The 22,094-nt window shown below is 48.4% G+C and overlaps 1 protein-coding gene across 5 annotated transcripts; it reads left to right on the top strand.

Moving 5' to 3' along the window:
- Window positions 1-4,651: 4,651 nt before the first annotated feature.
- On the top strand, window positions 4,652-16,800 carry PRELID3A (PRELI domain containing 3A). 5 transcript variants are annotated; one of them, XM_081148176.1, is made up of 7 exons: window positions 4,652-4,750; window positions 9,273-9,441; window positions 10,258-10,347; window positions 12,989-13,059; window positions 13,166-13,268; window positions 14,827-14,911; window positions 15,894-16,800. In XM_081148176.1, the coding sequence occupies exons 2-6, from the start codon at window positions 9,304-9,306 to the stop codon at window positions 14,878-14,880; spliced, it is 456 nt and encodes a 151-aa protein (XP_081004302.1). In that variant the 5' UTR covers window positions 4,652-4,750; window positions 9,273-9,303; the 3' UTR covers window positions 14,881-14,911; window positions 15,894-16,800. The 5 variants fall into 5 exon arrangements, with proteins under 5 accessions (XP_081004302.1, XP_081004299.1, XP_081004300.1 ...); XM_081148173.1 differs by having other exon boundaries at window positions 4,658-4,776; XM_081148174.1 differs by having other exon boundaries at window positions 4,663-4,776; window positions 15,890-15,964.
- Window positions 16,801-22,094: the final 5,294 nt, after the last annotated feature.

Here is a 22,094-nt window from a genome sequence, read left to right on the forward strand (position 1 = left end):
AGGTGACCCCCCAAAGGCAATAAGCTTCCCTGAACCATGGGCTAGATGCCTCTGTCTGTGGTTACACCAGATGGAACCCCACCCAGCCGATCCCAGGTTCATGACACCCTCGAAGTCAGCAGTGACTCACTGAACAAGCAGTCATCAAGTGCTTCTGTTTGCCAGCCACTGGGCTAGATCCTGGGTGCCCAAGACGAGGAAGGCTACACCCCTATCCTTGAAGAGCTCACATAGTCTAGAAACTTCAGGGAGCTTTCTGACTGCCTGGGCTGCTCATTAAAAATGCCTATTTCTGGGTTTTACTCCAGAGATGTCAGTTCCAAAGGTAGGAGGTGGAACCTAGAAATCAGTCTCTTTAATGAGCATTCATCTAGTGGGAGAGACAGAAACACAAACAAAGTAATTATAAAACATGCTAAGCGTCATGACAGAGGAATGTGGGAGCAGTTACAGGAGGAGGGAAGGAGTGAGGAGCACCCATGGGGAGAGCGAGCAAAGCTCTGGGAGTACATTCCACACAGGCCAGGCTGACAGGACCAGTAGTGATGGTCTGGGCACGGTGGTGGCCCCATTCTCAGGGCCCAGGTAGGAGCCTGTTAAAGGAGCCCAGAGAGGCTGTGAGGGACTGCGAGGTCAGAGAGCAGCGGGGATGGTAGGAATAACACTAAGTGACAAGGGCTGACGTTCATGGTTACTGCCCACAAGTCACTGGACTAAGGATTTCTCATTGAATTCCCACAGGTCCCACAGGGTAGGTGCTACTAGAATTCCTGTTTCATAGACGATGGCACTGCCATTTGGAGAGGGTGAGCGGTGTGCAGAAGGGGAGCCAGGTCCAGAACCCAGGTTCAATCACCTTCCCATCTACGCCTCCAGCTCTGCTAAATCCTGTCATCCCTTAAAGGGCGTAGAAGCAGCAGTGGACTGAAACGATCTGTAAGAAGTAAATGCCAAAGGCGACTGGTTGGGTGCAGGGTAAGGGGTGGCTCTAGCTCGCACCTAGAGAGTGAGTCCTGGGAGAGGAGTTTGCTGAAGGAGCAGGATGCTTTGGACACGACTGAGGTGGGGCCCTAGGGACTGTTCCGTGGGTACCTGGACATAGGGGCCTGAAGCCTGGAGTAGAAAGAAGAGAGAATACAGCTGTGGGAGTTAGAGGAAACCATGAACTTGCTGAGTTCACTTGGGAGAAGGCGTAGGGCGAGGAAGCAGAACAGAGGGGAGGAGGAACGGGCGAAGCTGACCGAAGGAATATCGAGTGTCCTTGGAACCAAGGGGGCAGAGTTTCAAGGAGAGAGCACCCAGTGGTTCAAGTGCGGTGGAGAGGTCTAGAAGGGGAAGGACTGGCAGGACCCACTGGACTGGAAAATGCCGTGGTTTACTGATGACCCTAAGGAGGGGAGTTCCTGGAGCCGCTACAGCGTGCTACGGAGTAGATAAGGGGTGGAGCAGTGGGGACAGCAAACGCGGCCTCGATCTTCGAAAGGTTTAGCCGAGAAGTGGGGAGAATATGCATAGCGCTTGTAGGGGGATGCAGTAGCTGAAAAATACCTCTCCAAGGCTTCACACATGTACAGGTTTGGCATTCACCACCATCAACTTCTAGAATGGCACGCCTAATCCATCCTTTCCCTCCGTGTGTCCAAAATGAGAGAAACGGCTCTCAAGCCAACAAAATGCAGAAGAGGCATTTCAACCAAAGATAAAGGTTAGGGATGACTTTTGCTCCTGAGTTCTTCATTCCTTAGAAATCTTTCCTTAGTTCCCACACCTACTGCGACAAGATCCCATCCAGCGTTGCCCTCCTGTGAGAGGTTTAACCAATGGCCGACTCTACCATCCCATCTTTGCCTGATAGCTATTGGAGAAATGACTGTGTCCCGTGCTTGGTTTAACCAACGAATGCACAGCTGGTCACCCTTTGACTGGCATCTTTCCAGTTCTACAGAAACCATACAACTGAAACAACAAAGAAACTGCTGGGTGTCACTGAATCAGATCCATGTGTCACCTGGCTATGAGCACACTTGCCTGCAAGTGTCTGTCTTGGCATCTCCTCAGAGTGCAGGTCACATTCCTGTGTCCGGTAACTGCCCTGGGGTGCACGGTGGGTCTGCCTAGCATGGCGTGAGCAGGCTTCCATCTCTCTTAAGTAGCCCTATGGAATAAGAACATTTTTCTATCAAACATTTAATTTGAAATAATAAATATTTGCCTATTTAAGTGGTGGGTGATTGCTCCTTTGTTTTCTGCAAAACCCCAGGCAAGGAAAAATCAACCCACCTGATTTATTTGGGATGAGAGGGGCTCAGATGGGTGAAACAGCTCAGGTCCTGGGCTCCTCTTATGATCCACATACAGGTGCAGAGTCAAGAGGGAGGTGTTTGGTGTGGTTTTTTTTAAGTTGAGAAGACTTGACCATATTTATAATCAAGGGTGGAATGTGGGGTGAAATGATCAGTGGGTGGAGGAAATAGAAAGGGAAGACTAGTGGAGCAGGTGCCTGGGGAGAGGGGACCAAGGAGAAGAGTGGGGTAGTCGCCTGAGACCAGAGGGCGGGAAGGGAGTTTGGCCAGGGTTTAGATCAGGATAACTACAGTGTATTGGACACTTGCTATGTACCTGACACGATGCTAGGTGTTGACAGCCATTTGTGGTCCACTCAACCACTCTACAGATGAAGAGACTGGGTCTTAAAAAAGCTAAGTAACTTGCTCAGGGTCATATAATTAGTAAGTGGTTAGCCAGTGTTACACCTGAGAGCCTCTGTCCCAGGGAGGCATGAAGACAATGGGAGAAGTTGGGAGTCAGTGAGGATGCTAACCAGGGACAGGTAAAGTATCCATTGAGGGCATGAATGAAACAGGACACCTGTCATTCCCAGTGTGATAATCTGTAAGACTGAGATTTTTCTGCAGTAGCACAGAATGTTTGGGCTCTGACCAGAGGAGGCAGATTGCAGCCTTTGTTCAGCACGGAGAGGAGAGAGCTGAGGGTCAGTTCTCTGAACTGTGGTCTAGAATGTGGGGGTTGGGGAGGTTGGAGGCAGAAAGGCCAGGAGGAGTTGTTAGAATGGGAGAGGCTGGAGATGGCTATGAAGTTGAACAGCAGGTGTCACATGAGTGAGGTGGTGAACACAGGAAGGACCTGAGGTTTGCTCAGAGGATGGTGTATTGGGTAGGGGCTTTGGGCTAAAATGTGAATTTAAATGGCATGAAACAATAAGGACATTTATAATGACATAGCTGCAAGTCCCACCTAAAGAGGGTTTCAGGCTGTTGAGAAGAGGTTCAGTAACATCTTTAAAGACCATTTCTTTACACATCCAATCTTGGGGCTGATTTCACCCTCCTGCCTGTAGCAATGTGGATACATCGGCTCCTGGAGCTAAAAAATGAAAGATACGGGTTTTGATGACTTGCTCTTTGGAGCAAGGAACTTTCTCCCAGCAACCTCACAGCAGGCTCCCTCCTGCTCACTGGCCAGCACTGGGTCACCAGCCCTGAAGCCAGTGGGGTGGGCCTTCCTTGAGCACTAATATGAGAGAGGTGGCGTCTAAAAAAGTCATCGTTCTGTTAGGGAGGGAGAGGGTCTCTGTAGAGGGAAATCAGAGCTTGAGATGTCTGAGGCGAAATTTAAAACAAAGAAGATTGGAGGGAGTGGACGGTTGAAATGAAGTGGGGATGAAGGTAACTGAAGTTGGGAAGGTGCAGGAGTCAGATGCCTGTGTTTGATTCTGGGTCAGGGTGCATTTGGGAGGCAGCAGATTGATGTTTCTCTCCCTCTCCTTCCTCGCTCTCTAAGATCAATAAAGAAACATATCCTTGGGTAAGGACAAAAAAGAAAAAAATTATTACCCCACGGTGCAGAGAGAAAGAGGCCTTCCTTTCCCTGCTCGTGGAGCTTTTACTCTAGGAAACCTGTAGTTGTAAATTCCTTGTCTTTTTGAGGTGTACGTAATGTAAATGTTTTCAAAAGCTCAGTGGGCCTCTGCCAGTTTTACATCCCAGTAATGTTTTTTCCCAAGGTCCTGGGAGCCACCAATGTGAAATGTTAGCCTAACTTCCAGGGAGCACCCGGCTCCAAGTTGCAAACCCGCCTCCTGCAGGAACAACAGGAGAAATTTATTTCCGTTTTAGATAAAGACAGTTAGCAAACACGAATGGGCGCTCCAATTGCCCGGTGAGTTTAGGACGAACTCCGCGTGACGAACGGCGCCGCCAGGTCCCCTCCCTTGCGGACACGGGGGGCCGGGCTGCACCCGCCCAGCTCCGCAGAAGGGGCGGCCTCTCGCCGCCTTCGCACCCCGCCCGCAGCCCCCCGCGAGGCGCGCCGCGCTCTGGCGGCTGCTGCTTCACTCCTGCAACGGCTCGTTCTTTCTCCCACTCCCGGGGGTGGGCGTTCGGTGGGCAGATTTTGGTTTTCTTTATATTTCCCAGCAGGAAAAACCCGCCCGGAGGGAGAGGGCTTCGGAAAGACTTGGGCGGCGTGAACTGCGGAGTGGGCGCCCCGCCCCCGCCCCGGCGGCGGGCGCGCTCCGCGGAGGCCGCGGCCGCGCGGACCCCGGCCAGCCCGCGGGGAGGCCGCCCGCAGTCCTATTTTCAGCCGCTGCGGCTCCCGAGGTCACCTGACCTGCGCGCCCCAGGCCCCGCCCGCCGCGGGCCCGCCCACGCGGCGCCGGGAGGGGAGCCGCCGCAGCCCCGCGTCGGGAGCGGGAGCGCGCTCTCCGCAGCCGGCGCCGGCGGCGATGAAGGTCTGGAGCTCGGAGCACGTGTTCGGGTGAGGTCGGGCTGGGGCCGCCGCGGGGTGCGGGCCGGCGCCCGCACCTGCTCCCGCGCCGCTGGGGGGCCCAGGAGGGCTGGACCCCAGACCCGGCCCCCGCGGAGCCTTCCCAGCCCGGCGTTGACCTTTCCCCGCCCGCGACCTCGGCCTCCTAAAGAGACCCAGCGCTCGGTCCCTGCTGGGGCGTCGTCGGCTAGACGGACGGCTCCGCGCTACCGCGCTACCGATGGAGCCGCCGCCAGACGGACAGAGGCCGTGGTGGGGTTACCGACGCGCTGGGGAGGGGGTCGGCCTTTCCTTTTGGGGCCCAAGGACGACGGAGCCGCGGGAGGCTCCTGCGGGCGGCCGGGGACGGGAGCGCCCCCCTGGGCGTGCGCCCCTGGGGGGCCGGCGCGGCGACGGTGCGCGCTCCTCTGCCCGCCCGGCCGTACCCCGCATACGCCCTGTTACCGTTTGGGGCGAGGGGCGCGGGTCCCAGGGAGAGCCGAGGCCTGCAGGGCGGCCCGGTCTTTTGCTGAGATTGTGCAGCGCAGCTGATCGCGGACGTAAAGGTGTTTGATGAATGAGGGGTCCGCCGCGGCCGGGAGCTCGGGAGGACGCCGGCCCGGGGAACGCACGTGGGCTGTGGCACGGGAGGGAGGCCGCCGAGCGAGCATGGAAAACTGGGAGCTGTTTAAAAGTGCCCTCGTCACCTAAGTGGTATCTTCGTCTAAATCGTTTATCTGTGGCACTCTGAAATCATTATTATTTTAAAGGAGTAAATATTTTTAAATACCCCAGCCCCACTTAGAAAAAGTTTTGAAAACATTGTCAACTATATAATTTAAAAACAAATTTTAAAAATCTTTTTAAAAACTGCACGAAATGGAATTGCCATCCTTTGGCCTTTTTTTTTTTTTTCTTTAATATATCTTTATTGATTTCTGGGAGAGGAAGGGAGAGGGAAGGAGAAAGGTATAGAAACATCAGTGATGAGAGAGTCATCCATCCGCTGCCTCCTGCAGGCCCCCTGGCTGGGGATCCAGCCCTGATCTCCTGGATCATGGGTCCATAACCGCTGAGCCACACAGGTGGGCTAGTGCTGATTTTTGTGTAGCCTGCAGCTTTTCTCAACTGGGGTTTCTTGAGAGACCCAGTGAAAGCCCCAGTGAGAATGATGCAGAAATTCTTCTCAGTTCTCCCAAGGGTGGGACATAACTGGCACCATCTAGATGCAGAGGGGAGAAGTTAAGTCACTGCACACTGCAGTGTAGATGCCTGGGCAGGGGGGCTGTTTTGTCATGGGATAGTTGACAAGGACTGCCCTAGAATTTCATGAAATGTTGGTTGACAAGCAGAAGTGAATAGTCAACTGAAAAGTCACTATTGATAAAATTCATTGATAAAAAGTGTACAAATAACAACTTTTAGTAAATTTAGAGTTGTACAACCACCACCACAGACCAGTTTTAGAACATTTCCATCACCCTGCAAAGACCCCTCATGCACATTTGCAGTCACTCTTCACTACCATTTTGAGCCCCTGGCCTCTGCTAGTCTGCTTTCTGTTTCTATAGATTTTCCTTTTCTGGACATTACATATAAATGTAATCATACAGCATGTGGTCCTTTGTGTCTGCCTTCTCTCACTTAGCATAATTTTTTTGAGGTTTGTTCATGTGGTATCTTGTATCAGTACTTCATTTTGTATCCCTGACACCCTGACAGTGCCTGGCACATAGTAGGTGCTCAGTGAGGGGCTGAAGGATCTCACCAAGATCAGATGCCATTCCAAATAGAGCGTGGCAACCCGCCAAGCTGCTGTGGACTTGGCACTGATCCCCTGCCATTGATTTTGGAAGTTAAAAGCAAAGGGCCATAATGAAAATTGACAAACGTGGAATGCAGCTGGCCAAGGACAATGTGGGGCAGGCCCCTGTGGCCAACAGTTGCAAATGAGTAGTAGTGTGCAGTGCCCAGCACAAAATGGGAAGCCCAGCTTTCTGGCTGGGCTTATTGTGGTGGTCTCCCTTTGCTTGGTCTGTTACAATCACTGATTTTTTTTTTTCTTTGAGGGTTATAGGTCTTTTCTTTCTGTATTTGTTTCTTTTATATATTTGTTGTACTGTCAGATGAATATTTGATCGGAAATTACTAAATGTGCTCTGGAAAGAAATAATTAGGCACAAAAACTTTTGATCATATCAAAATTTCTTTGTCCACACCCCAAAGAAACCCCAGGGACTGGAGATCAGGCACAGCAGAGCAATTTAAACACGCCTACAGAAATGGAGAACCCTTTGAGAAAGCCATCTGAATTAGTGTGTGTTATCTAGACAGGGTTAAGATTGTCTAAATAGTAATGAAAAATATACGACTGAAATATAAAAATATAGAAAGGGGCATTTAAAAGTTAACAGGCTTATCAATTTCATCCAGCATTGGCTTAGGTTGCAGGTAGACCTATGAAATCTTCAGGAACAGAGCCAACACAAGTGGATTTCTGGCAGAGATTCAAGGCCATATACTCTGAATTTCAGCAACTACCCGGAAAGGTCTGAAGTTGGTAATAAACGTCTCAGGGACAGTAGGGTTTGCTGAGAGGGAGGGTAAAGAGGGAGAAGGAAATGCCCTAAAGCAAACTTAGTTTCTAGCCAGGTGCAGGGAACAGAATGCCCCTCTCCCCCCTTTTTTTAAATAAGAGAAATTGAACATTACAGATAAGAGTTGAAGCACCCCTGCCCCTCAGTGCGGAACCCCCTCTCCCCCCACAGGCAGACACGATTATGAATTTGGTGGGCATCCCTCTGAAGGTGTATATTCCATTTGACTACATTTTTGTGTGCATGTGTTTATTGTTTTAAAATAGAAATCAGTGGCATCATCTGGTACAGATTTTTTGACAGTTTCCCTTTCCTCTCAACAGTATGATTTCAAGACCTGTGTGTGTTGCGTATGTATATATACATATACACACACACACACACATATGTATCATAGCTATACAATATTCTATTGTATGAATATGTTGCAACTTATCCTTTCTCTTACTGAAAGGACATCAAGTTTCCCCCCTTATTACACATCATACTGCAGTGACCACCTGTGTACATACTTCTTGTCCACTTAATTAAGGACCCACTTAGGCCAGCAATTCTCAAACTCTTCAGCCTCAGGATTTCTTTACACTCTTAGAAAATATTGGGGACCCCAAACAGTTTTTGTTTATGTGAATTATAGCTACCCATATTTACCATATTAGAAATTAAAGCAAAGTAAATAATACTTATTAATTAATTTTAAAATGAATAATAAACCCATTATGTTAACAAAAGTAACATTTACTTTTTAAAAACCCTTTATTTCCTAAAATTCCCCCAAATTAGTAAGAGTGATACTGTTTTTGGGTTTCTTGTTTGTCTTTTTTTTTTCATTGCTAATTCCTATAGCGTCTGGCTTAATAGAAGATGGCTCGATACTCATATCTGCTTCTGTATTCAGTGTTTTACAGTCTGTTGTTTTGGGTGAAGTTTTGAATAAAACCCTGTTGGGAAAGGTAGGAGTATCTTAACAGTCTTAAAAGTAATTGCAGCTATTTATTTGCTACTACAACAAAACAAGTGTAAAATCTGAAACCATAGTGACCAGAGTAATTGGCCTGTGCTGTTTCAAATGAGTTTGTCACCCGCATATGGTTTTGTGGCATCTTGCACTGGTCATTTGGAATATGGGTTTCCACTTTTACAGTATGGGGCAGTCATCAGGTCATGGCAGCAGAGACAAGCTTTTGAAAATTTCAATTTTCACTTGAAACTCAGATTTTATCTTTGGCAACAAATGCCATCGGTTGTTTTCCTTGAAATGATAGGCTCATTTCATTAGTTTTCGAGAAAATGTCTGCCAGATACCCCAGACTGAAGAACCAGTTTGTCCCTGCATTGTTTCAAGTAGAAGTCACGGGTGTGGAAAGCAGCAGCCAGCTGGGCCCACCACCCGCAGCTGCCCAGCGCTCCCGGGTCTCCTTACACCTCCGTGCACAGCAGAAGTGCCCCTTGTGTTCTTCATGCTTAACTCTAATTCCTTTTAGGGTTTACTGAAGAGGGAGGAGGAAATGCGGGGACAGGGGAAGTGCTGAGCCAGAGGGAAGGAAAGTGCTCCAGCCAAGGGCCCCCAGTGGTGAAGCCTCTGCGAGGCTCCTGGACTGGGAATGCAGACCCCATGAGCAGCTGCCAGGAGCCTGAGTTCTAGATTGTGCCCTAGGTCCCCCGCAAGACCTGGCAAAGCCTCTGATTGCCTGTGGTCAGCTCAGAAGGATCGCAGGATCCTGGATTTGGGTCTGGAGCCGGACCCCTCATGTATATTTGTTTGAATATACCTTTAATTAAAATCAAAACAAAAACCTTTTTTCATTTCACTCTGGCACACAGCATCTCTGGATCCCACAGCCACTCTGGCACACGTTACAGATTGTAGGGATTGCTTGCTTATGCTGGGTGATTCTATTTTCCCTCCAGTCACCCATGGGCCACGGTCATCAAGGCTGCTATGAGGAAGTACCCAAATCCGATGAACCCCTGTGTCGTGGGAGTCGATGTGCTGGAGCGCAGTGTGGACGGCTGTGGACGACTTCACAGCCACCGCCTCCTCAGCACTGAGTGGGGGCTGCCCGGCCTCGTGAGAGCGGTGAGCCCACAGCTGCTTACCCCTGCTGGAACCCGCCCTGCCCCGCAACACCCGCACCACCCAGCTGGCGTCTGCTTTGCTCCCACGACACCCGCATCACCCTGGCTACACCCACTTTGCCTGGCTGGCACCCATCTGCAGGAAATGACAACCTTCCCTTAGTCTTCTGTAAACTTCATTAAACTATCCATCTCCATGGGTCCTGACACATCTGACATGTGGCCTGGCTCCGCTCCCCAAAACCCCCCACGCATCGCTCCACAGTGTTGCGTCTGTTGCTCAGGCTGCCGTAATAAAACACCACAGACTGGGGGACTTAAACCACAGACATTTGTTTTCTCTCCATTTTGGAGGGTGGAAGTAGAGAGCAAGATGCTGGCAGGGTGGTTTCCTCTGAGGACCAGGACCGTGAGGGATGGGTCTGCTCCAGCCTCTCCTTGGCTCACAGAGGGCTGCCTGCCCTCCACCTCCTCACAGGGTTGACCCTCCTGCCAACCCCAGAACTCTACATAGCACCCTCCCTGGCCCTGCCACTGGCAGAGGGGCCTTCTCTGCACTCCTGCCCCTAGCCCCACCCCGTTTTCTTTTTTGCAAAGCATTTATTACTGTCATACACTCAGCTCTACTTGAAGTCATTCATTTGTTCAGTGTCTGTCCCACCTGCTAGAACAGAAACCTAAAGTTGCTGCACAGGGGCCTTCATCGCTGCACCCCCAGCCATGTAGATAAGCGGATTAGTAAATGAAATGGTATTTTGTGTTTGATGCTACAAAATGAAATTGTAACACATTGTGCTAGTTTTGCTTTGTTTTTTAGATTTTGGGAACCAGTAGGACTTTGACATACATCAAAGAACATTCTGTTGTGGATCCAGTGGAAAAGAAAATGGAACTTTGTTCCACCAATGTAAGCAATGGCCTGAGATGAGAAAGGTGCTTGGTATGTCTTGGTGATGGTGCGTAATGGCTTCATTTAATTTTATTTCCAGCCCACCTTTGGTCTAAGTGATCATTTATTTTTAATAGGCTGAACTTATTTAGTAGTGTTTTACTTCTCTTTTTATTCCAGTACAATAAATGTACAGAAAAATGCACATAATGCTGAACTGTCACAAAGTGAACACACCCATGTAACCAGCAGACAGAATGTGACCCCTGCCCTTGTTTCTTTCCAGGACCCCCCTTACCCCCCACCCCAGGATAACCGCTATCCTGACTTCCAATAGCAAAGATGATTTTTAGTAGTAATTTTATTTTTCTTTAGATTTAGCAGAAATTTTAAAACAACTTTCCTCCTTCACTCCCTCTCAGTTCTCCAATTAGAAAAAATTATATTTTGCCTAATGCACATTCAGAAAACATGTTGGGAATGCATGGGCTAGGAACATGGTTTACTTGATAAAATCTCACTGTAGATTGTGTTTTCTGTGTGCTGGAAGGTTATGTTCCGGACCACTTACAGTTTTTGGCATGCCATCTGTGACCTTTGCCCATGGCCTCCTTCCCTCGTCCCAGGCAGCCCTTCTGTGTAAAGTCACGGGGAGCCTCGCAGGTGTCCCCCATTGCCCATTCTTAACAATTTACATATTCTCTCTTCCCTCCTCTACTTGGAAAACCCCACTCCATTCTTTGTGAAACTTTAGTAAAGAAGGATTGTTCATGCTACAGTGAGGTCTAGTGGAAAGGAAATAGACTGTGGAGCAGGACAGTTGGTTACCTATACCCTGAAATGATCACTGAATGGTTGTATGACTGGGTATGTCCTTACTAATCTTTTCTGGGTCTCACATTCTTAGTCTAAAAAAAAAGACTGAATCTCATGGTATTATGAGATTAATGAAGGGAAATAGGTTTATAAAATACAGTTCTAGGCGCAAAAATACTGCACGTAAGATGATAATAGCTAATTGGAGTTTAATTGTTAATGTTGTTAAATCTTTCCATACACTGTAATAACTGTAACCAGTGAGACTCTTTTGATGACTGCACTCCATAGGACAGAGATTTCCCAGCTAACCACTTTGTCGGAACAGTGAGGCCGAGCGGGGAGTTCAGTGAAAGATTATTACATGAGCAAAACATAAGTGCTTTAAGTTTATCATTGTTTATCATTGCTTTTGATTATAAAGTTTTGACTTAAACTTTAAAAATAAAGGTCTCATATTGGAACTGGCTCTTTGCTAAGAGTAAATTGGGTTAAACAAAGATAAAATTCCATTGGCCAATGTGGCAGCCACATGTGGCTATTCCCATTTTGATTAATTAGGATTAAGTAATTTTAAAAATTCAGTTCCCTGCACACTAGCCACTTTTCAAATGTTCATTAGCCACACACCTGGAGTGCCTTCAATATGAACAGCACAGATACAGGACATTTCTAGTATTACAGACAATTCTGTGGGACTGTGCTGTTCTAGAGTTTCAGTCTTTAAATGGGTTTTAATAGAAAATATGGAACATGTGCGTGAGGGGCTAGTTGGTTTACAGGAAACAGCACTGGAGGAGATGATATCTACATGCCTTGCTCTCACGGTCTGTGCAGTCAGGGCTCTGCCCTGTGAATCCCCAGGACAGTCCCAATGCCAGAGTCTGCCACTGGTGGGCGAGGAGCTTCTTGCTCACTCAGCTGCCTGCTAACCCAGGGATATTCTGCTGATGATTTAGAAGTTTGAAAATACAGGTTCCCCGCTATCGAGAATTAGAGCATTCCTGTGAAACCTTAGGTAAGCTGAAATGGTATAAAGGGAAGAAGCAATTTCATTAGGACACATCTTGGTAACAATGCACAAAATAAATGGAGAAAAAGCACAGATGCTTACAGACAGTTCGCAGCTCTGGGGCTCGATGCTGAGATGCTGAGCGAGCTTCCTGGGGAAGGAGCTTGGCGGGGCCACTCTCGCAGCTTGGGGTGTGTAACGACTCGCTGCAAAATAAATGCTGAGCGCTGTTTTTGCTTTTCACTTTTTTTCATAAAAGCAGAGGTCCTCTTCAGATTTCTTTCAGTTAGCAAAAACGACTAATGCAGGTCTTTTCTGAAAGCAAAGTAGCACATGCGAACTTTCAAAAAGTAGGGGATTGCCCAGCTGGGCGTGGCTCAGCGGTTGAGCATCGACCTAGGATCCAGGAGATCGCGGTTTGATTCCTGGTCAGGGCACATGCCTGGGTTGTGGGCTCGATCCCGTCGGGGCGTGCAGGAGGCAGCTGATCATTGACGACTCTCTCATCATTGATGTTTCTATCTCTCTCCCTCTTCCCTCCTCTGAAATCAATAAAGATATACTAAAAAAAAAAAAAGTAGGGGATACCTGCCCCTTGAAGGCCAGGCCCAGCTGAGGTTTGGGAGGGCTGTGGAGAGAGGGCAGGGGATAGTCGCCATGAGCAGCAGCCAGGACAGTTTCCCTGGGATGTAATATGGTGGTGCCTCTGGGCTTAAAGGTGTCTCCTGTTCTGGCTCCAGTAAGTGCTGTTTGGGGCATGGAAGTTGGGCAGGTGGTTTGGGAAGAAATGCAAGAGAAGTAGAACCTAAAGCCATTGTTCCTTTTTTCAAGATCACACTCACAAACTTGGTGTCGGTGAACGAGAGGTTGGTGTACACACCCCATCCGGAGAACCCTGAAATGTACGTGGTCTCGCCCCGGCACCGACATGGTGAACTCCAAGGTCAGGGTGGGCTGGAGCCTCCCGTCTCAGGGCTGCTCAGCCTTTCACTGCTTGCTCCCCTGTAGGACGGTGCTCACGCAGGAAGCCATCATCACCGTGAAGGGGATCAGCCTTGGCAGCTATCTGGAAAGTTTAATGGCCAACACAATATCATCCAATGCAAAGAAGGTATGGATCTCGGTCCGGGCCCTATGGCTCTGGCTGTTGAGAATAAGCGGGTGAAATGGGAGGTCACATAAGTCCACGAATGCTTGTAATGCCACATGATGTTCCACATTTACCTTCAGAACCAGCAGCAAGGGAGGCGTGCCCATCCCGGGGAGAAGTGCAGGGGAACCCCGCAGAGGCAAAGAGCTGAAATAATAGGCTTGGTTAACTAAGACCCCACACATCCAAAAGACGTGTTTACATGGCCAGACGGTATTCGGGATTTTTAGTGGTTTCGTATTTAATAGGCATTATGGAGCTTTGGCCGAACCTCTCCATTTGCAAAGTTTCCCTGGAGTGGGCTGCCATTCTCTGGCAGGACTGGGGAGTGAGCGTGGTGGAGGTGAGACTGGAAAGGCAGACCCAGGAGGCTGTCCTCCCCGGGTCCCTGGGGGGGCGCTCAGCCTTAGGGAGACGCTCCTCACAGAGTCCGGGCTGCCCTCCTCTGCAGCAGTGTTGATGGAGAGCGTGGATGTGTAAGTTCAAGGTGATGCCCCCCCCGGAGCAGGGCCGTGGCTCTTTACCGTAGCTTGCCTCATAGGCTCCCATCTTCCCCAGGCTGGCCTCCCTTTGCTCCCACCCCTGACTGCCCACCCCCTTCTCCCTTTTTGTCAGTCAGAAGTGATTCTTCATTTTGGGGTCAGATGCCGCCTGAGCTGTAAGTCCCTTCCTACCATGCTTAAGTCACGTCTTAGTGGAAAACCACTAATGGCTCCCATTTAGTCTAGAAGAGCCAATCTGCCCCAGTGTTTAGAAAAACCCAGGTTTGAGAAACGAATGCAGTTTAGCTCAGTTCAGGGAAGGCGGAACCACAGTGCCTGAAGCTGCACGCATTGTGTCCCCAGTGCGAGCCCTCCAGGGAGGAGACGGAGCCTCACTGGCCTGGGTGTCCAGGGTCTGGCTTAGGGCAGGCACCCTAATGTTTGTGAAAAAACACAGGAGGAAGTAAATATTGGGTGAGGCCAGAGCCATCTCAGACCTTTTATGAGAAAAATCAGGGTAAACTCAGTGCAGCCAAATAAAATTCTTTTATTCACTTATCTTAGGGGTTATTATGTTGAAGGCCTGATGGAGAATCATTCTCCCTCTAGTTAGAGTTAGGATTTGATTGCATCCCTGGTCAGTTGGGGAGATGCCTGGGAGAGCTGGTAGTCCAAGGGTGGGCACAGGAGATGGAGATGGGGAGGCAGGTCATCCGGGGATTCCGGAGCCTGAGCTTAGGGACAGCGCATGGAGGCCATGAGGGTGGTTGCCCTTTCCCCGCATCCTGCCCTCAGGAGGTGATGCTGCGGATGAGGGGTGCCAGTGTCAGTATAGCCCAACCCGATGCAAGAATTCTAGGCAGAATACCTACCACCTAATTTTGAACTTGAGAAACTGCCTGGTTGCAGTGAAAGATTGCTCACAAATGGTTATCGTTGTATCTTTAAAACTGCCGTTTAAATTACAGGCTTGTAGCTGCCGTCTGCTGTGAGGCAGATTTCTTACAGCATGTTGCAATCCTTCTGTGTTGCTGCAGGGGTGGGCTGCTATTGAGTGGATAATTGAAAATTCTGAAAGCGCCGTGAGCTGACGGGGTCCGCACCTGCGTGTCACGAACGGCGGTAAATACGCTATCCTTTAACCCCGCAGAGCATTTCGCAGCTTGCTAGCCACGTGCGTGGTGCGCGGTGCTGGAAGCTGTTTAGGAGCCGGAGCTGCATGCGAGTCTCCGGCCCTGTGCTCCATGGTGTCTTCTGTAGTGAAAAAAAATCGCTGGGTTCCTCCTCTTCTTAACTCATCTCCTTGTTTCCTGGCAGGATTTTCCGAGGAAACCTGAATACTTGTTATCTTGTCTCTAATGAGGGACTTGGTTACATTTGTGCGTAGTAAAGAGGCGTTCATTAGGCGCAGACGGCGCTGGGGCTGAGCTGATGGAGGGCTTTGTCCTTTGGAGGGATTTGCGGGTCTGCACAGGCTCCCTCCCTCTCATAAGGACTCCTGGCAGCAGGGAAAGGCCCCCTCGCTCCCTGCAGGCCAGCACCCGGCACCACCCTGCCACTGCCGTTTCCTTTTAGTGGCAAAAGCCATTTTTAGCATCTCCTTAGCTGTCCAGAGATCCCTCGGTTTCCTCGGTCAGCGGTGGCTGGACTGTCAGACTGATCTGACGCTTAATTGGTCAGCAGTGACCTTAAAACCTCGTAAGAGTCAGTTTCCTGCTGCCCTGTGTTTCCGGCCTCTGTTGACTTTCTCTGCTGTGCTGCTCCGGACCCGCTTCCCACGGTCGGGCAGTTGGTCTGTCTGGCCGGCTGTCTGCAGCATCTGTGTCCACATTCGGTGCCTCGGGCAGCAAACGAGAGCTGCGGGGTTCAGGCTTAGGAACCTCTTGCTGGTTTTTCTTAAGTGGCCGAGGCTTAGGTTTGCCACACCCCTTTCCCCGAGGTCGTGGTCTGCGGCCGAGGTGCCCACAGGTAGCGGGCCTGCCTGCCGGGCGGCATGGCGTGTGTGGGCAGTGTGGTGTGTGCGACCGTGTCACTTGGAGTGGTGGGCTCTGTCGCGTCCAGTTGCCTCATACACTAGAGCTAAACTGCCTCCATCTTTAATCAGATGCCTCACCCAAGAAATCAGAGGAAAGAAAGAAAGAAAAAGGAAGAAAGCAGCGAGTCCTGAATGCGGTGCAGCGGCCCAGGCCGGGAGGTGCGGAGTCCGCCCGCCCGCCGCCTGCAGGCCCACAGGCTCCTCCACGGCGACCACGGGGCAGGAGGCGCGGCCCGGGCGCAGGCGGAGCTCCAGCCTGTGCAGTGAGACCCCGAGGAGGACGGCCTGTGGCAGGACGGGGGCCGCCGGGCAGGAGGACCGGCCACGAGGCCGCCACTTCGTCATCCGATTGCTGAGCAGGATCCTGGGAGCCGCCCCCGAGCCCGCCTTCAGTCAGATTGTTCCTGTGCCTTTGTCTATTTTCTCCTTAGCAACAGCTCCCGGCTCTTTCTTGCCAATTCTTGGGATCTCACAAAATAGCTTTTCTCTTTTCAGATCGCTGCCCGTTTCCCTCCCAATGCCTCTTAAATAACAGTCTTCACCACCAGTCTCTTCACACGTCTCTGGCTACCATCTGTCATTTCAGATGGTGCCGCCATGTACCCTTCTCCTCTCCTCCTCACTGCAAATCTGCGCCCGCTGGAGTAGGGGCGCCCACCCCCAATGGGGACCTGCGTGGTTGACAGCGCTGTGGGCTCTCCCGTCTGAGACAGAATTGGTCACGAGAGCAAGGCACTCTGTCCTGGGTCTGCAACTGGTTTGTCCTGCTATCCTGGGACAAGCGACCCCAAGTCGCTGAAGGCCTGTGTCACTTCTCTCCATTCTGACCTGTCCTCAGCGAGAGCCACTGCTGCGAGGTGGCAGCCACAGAGCTTGTGATTTTAAACACTCTGCTATCCTGTTAGCTTCACAGTACTTCCAAATTGGGAGTTTTAATTTTCCCATTTTCAAAAATAAAATGTACAATCTCTTTCAATATGTTTCAAATTATAAAAACTTTAGAAGGCCTCCTCCATACAGGATGGGTAGAACTGTGTTTCACTGTTTTATGAGCTATTGCTTTTTGTTTGATAATAGTACTTCCAATCCAAAATGAAATAACATTCATGTTTACTTTTTATCAGACTCTTTTATGTATATAGCTCAGGGCAAAATAGAGTTTTTATAACAACAAACTCGCTTACACCTTCTGCACAGCAGGGTTCGACCCTTCTGAGAGGACTCTGAACTTTTTTGGCCTTTTCTGCCATTTACTGCTAGATTTCTAAGTAAATAAGCATATTCTGCTATTTTTTTTTTTTTTTAAGTATTATCTTTATTGATTTCAGAGAGAGGAAGGGAAAGGGAGAGAGAGAGAGAAACATCAGTGATGAGAAAGTCACTGATCGGCTGCCCCTGACTGGGGATCGAGCCCACAGCCTGGGCATGTGCCCTGACCGGGAATCGAACCCCGATCTGGATCCTAGGTCGATGCTCAACCACTGAGCCACGCCCAGCCGGGCATATTTTGCTATTTCTTGATTCAACAATTTTAGATATTGTCTGTTGACTTCCTGTTGTGGTGGATTATTTTCTCTCTCTTACATCTTCTCTCCCTCCCCCATTGCCCCAATACAGCTATATTATAATTTAAGGTCAAAAGCACATTCAGGCCCTGGCAGTTTGACTCTGTGGTTAGAGCGTCAGCCCAAGGACTGAAAGGTCCTGGGTTTGATTCTGGCCAAGGGCACGTACCTCAGCTGCAGGCTTGACCCCTGGTCCCGACGGCAAGTGCGGGAGGCAGCCAATCGATGTCTCTCTCTCACATTGATGTTTCTCTCTCTTCCACTCTCTCTGAAAAGCAATGGAAAAAATATCCTCAGGTGAGGCAAATAAAAAAACCAAAACAAACACACAGTTTCCATAATTTTGAAAATACATCACTATTGATATCAAGCCAAACATAAATACCATAATTATGTTTTCTTATATAACTTTTTCCCCTTGAAGGTAATACTAATCTTATTCTCATCTACTTAGTTTTATTTTTTAAAAGTCTAGCTGAGTCCTGTACTCTTCACCCACTGTCTACAATACCCTGTAACATTTTCCACAGGTCAAACCTCTCAGGTAGCACATCCTTGGCCTTTTTTAAAAAGCTATTTCTGTCTCTCATCTGTAAAAGGATATTAATATTACCTACTTCAGAGCTGAGTATTAATGGAGATAATGTGGCTGAGAGTCCTTAGTACAGTATCTGATATAGGGTAAGTGCTTGATAGCTGGCAGCTATTAGCAGCTACTGAAAATTTTAAAAAACTATCTTCTAAATTATGTATTAATAGTAACACACAGCACAGAATACGTAATATAATAAAGCTTGTCTTCATATCGTTTCTTTTATTGGCCAAATGTAGTAATATGACAAATTTGAAATTGTTTAATATTTATTTCAGCCTAGTTGGCACATATATTTTAATGAAAATGTTATGATTACTAGTAAGAGTTAATTACCATACTTTAAAAGTAGTAAAAGTTAATGAGTATGAACTTGGTACTGATAATATACCCTGTACATTTATGTAGCATTTTCAATGATAGGTCTCTAGGGTCTCTAGATATCTGCACGTCAGTTTTTAAGGGACAAAAGCTGGGTCAGGGAGGCAGGGCTGTGCACGGTGGCTCCACCCAAGAGCCCTGGAAGTGGACGAGTGATGACTGGCATTTGCAGGAGTGGGGCAGGAACCCCAGGCTGGCAGGTAGGGTTTCCTCAAGCTGAGTCAGCTGTGCCCAGGGCATGAGCTGCTGACTCAAGCTCTGTCTTCTAAGTGGCTACTTTAGGGCCAGAGTGATTTACTGGTTTAGAAAACTGTATTCCTGACTTAAAAGCCCAAGGGCTGTATGTGGCATTTCTGTTAACAGTTGTTTTGAAGACACCTTCATGGTTCCACCTTTGTATTCTCATTTCTACATTGAACTTGCTTTCATGCATTCATTTACTCCACAGACATTTACTGAAGACCTGTTACATGCCAGGTGTTTTAGAAACTCTGACAAAAATCCCCATCTTCATGGAACAGTGCGTAGGATGTTAGGTGCTAACTGCAATGGAGAGGGAATGCAGAGGGAGTAAGGGGAGTTTACAGAGATGTGACAGTTAAGAAGCTATTTAGGGCAGTCGCTTGGGAGGGAGCGTAGGCACATTCCATACAGCCCATGAGGCAGGACCAGGGAGTAAACCCCGGGAGTAAATTACAGGAGGGCTGAACCTTCCAACTGCTGGACCTGTTCAATGATGGAGCTTTGCATAGAACAAGCACCTCCCTGAACCTGGACGTTCACACGGAGCCGAGGGCTTACCATTGGCCGGAGGTGGGTGGGATGTCTTGGGTCACTTTAGCTCTAAAAGTAAAATTGGGTGAAAAAGCGCTCAGGCAGTGACGGGGGTGGGAGGGTCTGAAACACTGATGGCCAAAGAGACAAACTTCTTGGCTGGGAATCCCATCGCTGTCCTGGGAGGCCTATCTGTTGGGGACTCTGGTAACTATTCCTTAGACCAAGCCTGTACTTTTGTTTCCTGTCGTATGTCGCGGCCCCTACAGCTACGTGCTTCTCTTCGCCTCTCCAACAGGAGGACACGGCACACTGGGAACAGATCTGCCAAGTCAGACGAGGTCCTTCCATCACGCGGGGCTGGGAGATGAACCACCGGTAACAGCCTGTTGCTGGTGCAAAACGGCTGGTGCAAAGGGGGACGTTGGTGTCTTTTTTTTAACGTATGTCAATTCACCTTTCTGTGGTTTTTAATTTTGGGAAATGGACTCAGGTTCTTTATATAATAATTAGTAAAATTGAATTTGCCCCCCCAAGTTTCAAATAAACGTAGCATATTTTGCACTTTTTCTCGAGTCCATGTGATATACGTGTTTGTCATCCAGACAAATACTGTTTAGAGAGTGACCTTAGAGACCACCTTTTCTAACGCCCTTGCTTTAAAATGGAAGAAACTGAAATCCAGAAATGTTAAGGAACTTTCCCAACGTCAGGACAGCCCTTCTGCGGCCACGCTGGGGCAGTTCAGTGGGAATCCTTTCAGATGCTTGAAACCGGGTGCAGTGTACCGTGGAAGGAATCGGCCTCGTGAATGACATACTTTTTTTTTCAGTTATCAGGATGAAAGCTCTTGGGGCTTAAGAAGTCCTTTTTGTTAGGGAATACCATTTTGGAACAGAGAGGCCCAGTTCTGACAGTTAAGTTGTATATACCACTGGCTACACCTGGAGGACATTTCAGGCTGTCATAGGAGTCACCTGGAGGTGGGAGTGTCCAGCCAGTCACACCCAGTGCTCAGTCCAGGCTGCTTTTCTGTGGTCTGACCGGAAACCACCTTGAGATTGTGGTAGGATACCCCAACGGGCTTTTTACCTCCTCCTGCCTACTTGGTGGGCACGGTGAAAGGCTTTTTTCCTCTGGAACGTCTAAGATCAAAGTTTCTTCCCCTTAGAAGTTACTGTTTTCTGTTCACATGTTTAGATTCTCTACTGCAGTAGCTAGTGTTTAGATTTACCTGTGCAGAATCTTGCTGTTCTTTCTGCCACACTCCCCTACAGCACTGATACTGTTTACTGAGGAACCTGATACTCAGGTTAGCGCTACAGAAATCCTCAATTCCTCTCTGGCATTTCTACTGTCTTAAACACTGCTGCTCCTGGGAGGAGTTGGGATGTGACATTCTCTACTGTCACCCTAGGGAAAGGGACCAGGGGACAATTCCTGCAGTCACAAGGAAACACCAAAGCAAAGAATATATAGAAGGGCAAGCTTCAAGTGAGCAAGCTTGCTCAAGGGTGTCCCTCCTTGCCAGCCACACCCAAGGAAAGGGAGTCCCGCCCCTTCTTCAATTCCTAGACAATCAGATTTATTAGAGCAGCTGGCAAAAGCATTCCTAGTGCAGCGCTGACACTGTCTGGCCCTCTGGGTGGCGAACAAAATCTGAACACTGAGTTGTGTTGAACATGGCACAGGTTCGAACATCAAGATGATTCTTCAGCTCTTAAGCCCTAGGGACATAAAGCAACTATTTTTTAATCCTCACCTAAGGATATGTTTACTGACTTTAGAGGGGGGAGAGAAGCACTGATTGGTTGCCTCCTGTATGCACCCCAACCAGTGATGGAACCTGCAACCTTCTTGGTGTACAGGACGACGCTCCAACCAACTGAGCCACCCGGCCATGGCTAAACAACTTGGTGCCACATTTTTTAAAGTCCACTTCTCAAGAGTTGTGTCCTGTAAGTTCTGAAGCCCTTTTATTTCCACTGCTTCAATAATATTGTAGTGGCTCAGATTTTGCCACCAACATCATGCAGAAGCAGAGCTGCACGATTTTTTGCACAGTAAGACCTAAATATATAAATTATACAACATATACATTTTAACAGAATAAGCCAGAATTATAGCAGTCTGCCAGGTAACTGCATCTAAACACTTCTTTAGTGTATGCAGAGTTTTATATTAGGTTGGTTCTTAGCTATTAAACATTTTTGGGAGATGTTTCTAGTCATGGGCCTTTGGCTGACATGAGGGAAGAGGGAGCACAGCCTTGGTGGAGATCTATAATGAGTGTGTGTGTGTGTCCCTGCACATTCTGTAGACACAGCAGAGCCGGAGTCTCTAAACACATCACATGTGCAGTCCAGCCCTGTCCTGAAAGTAGTTCTGTATATGAAATTCTAGAGAGTGACGACTTACAACTATGAATCTTTCCACTGGAGCTGGGAAGGAGAAAGAAAGATACAGTTAAATAAAAGTCACCCAAAGCTTTCCCCTTTATGGTGTCCAAGTTTTCTGTATCTCTGGAATCCAAGAAGGCGTGAGGCAAGGGCTCTCAGACTGAGAGTTAGTGAATATTCAGATTATGAGCTGGACACACACAAACACATCCCTCAGAGAAGCTTCAGTGGGGGGATCCTAAAATATGTCTGGCAAATAAGGGAGTAGCTTGTGTATATGAATATCAAACTCAATATGATGTAATATTTAAGACATGTAAATACCTTAAATGATGCCCTCTGTTTAGTTAACATTAAAACATAACTTTCCTAAGTTCATTTCTGGGTTTGATATTCTTAATTTTTTCCTCAAGCAATTAAAGTGTAATTAACAAAAAGTTTTCCTATCGGGACATTTTAGGAATACATCCCTTGAGGAATTCTATTTAAAAAACATAGATAAAAGCTTTATCATCTTTCTATACATAATTTTTCTCCATATATACAACTTCTTATGTAA

Source organism: Miniopterus schreibersii (assembly GCF_964146895.1).
Source record: "Miniopterus schreibersii genome assembly, chromosome: 10".
Classification (NCBI taxonomy): domain Eukaryota; kingdom Metazoa; phylum Chordata; class Mammalia; order Chiroptera; family Miniopteridae; genus Miniopterus; species Miniopterus schreibersii.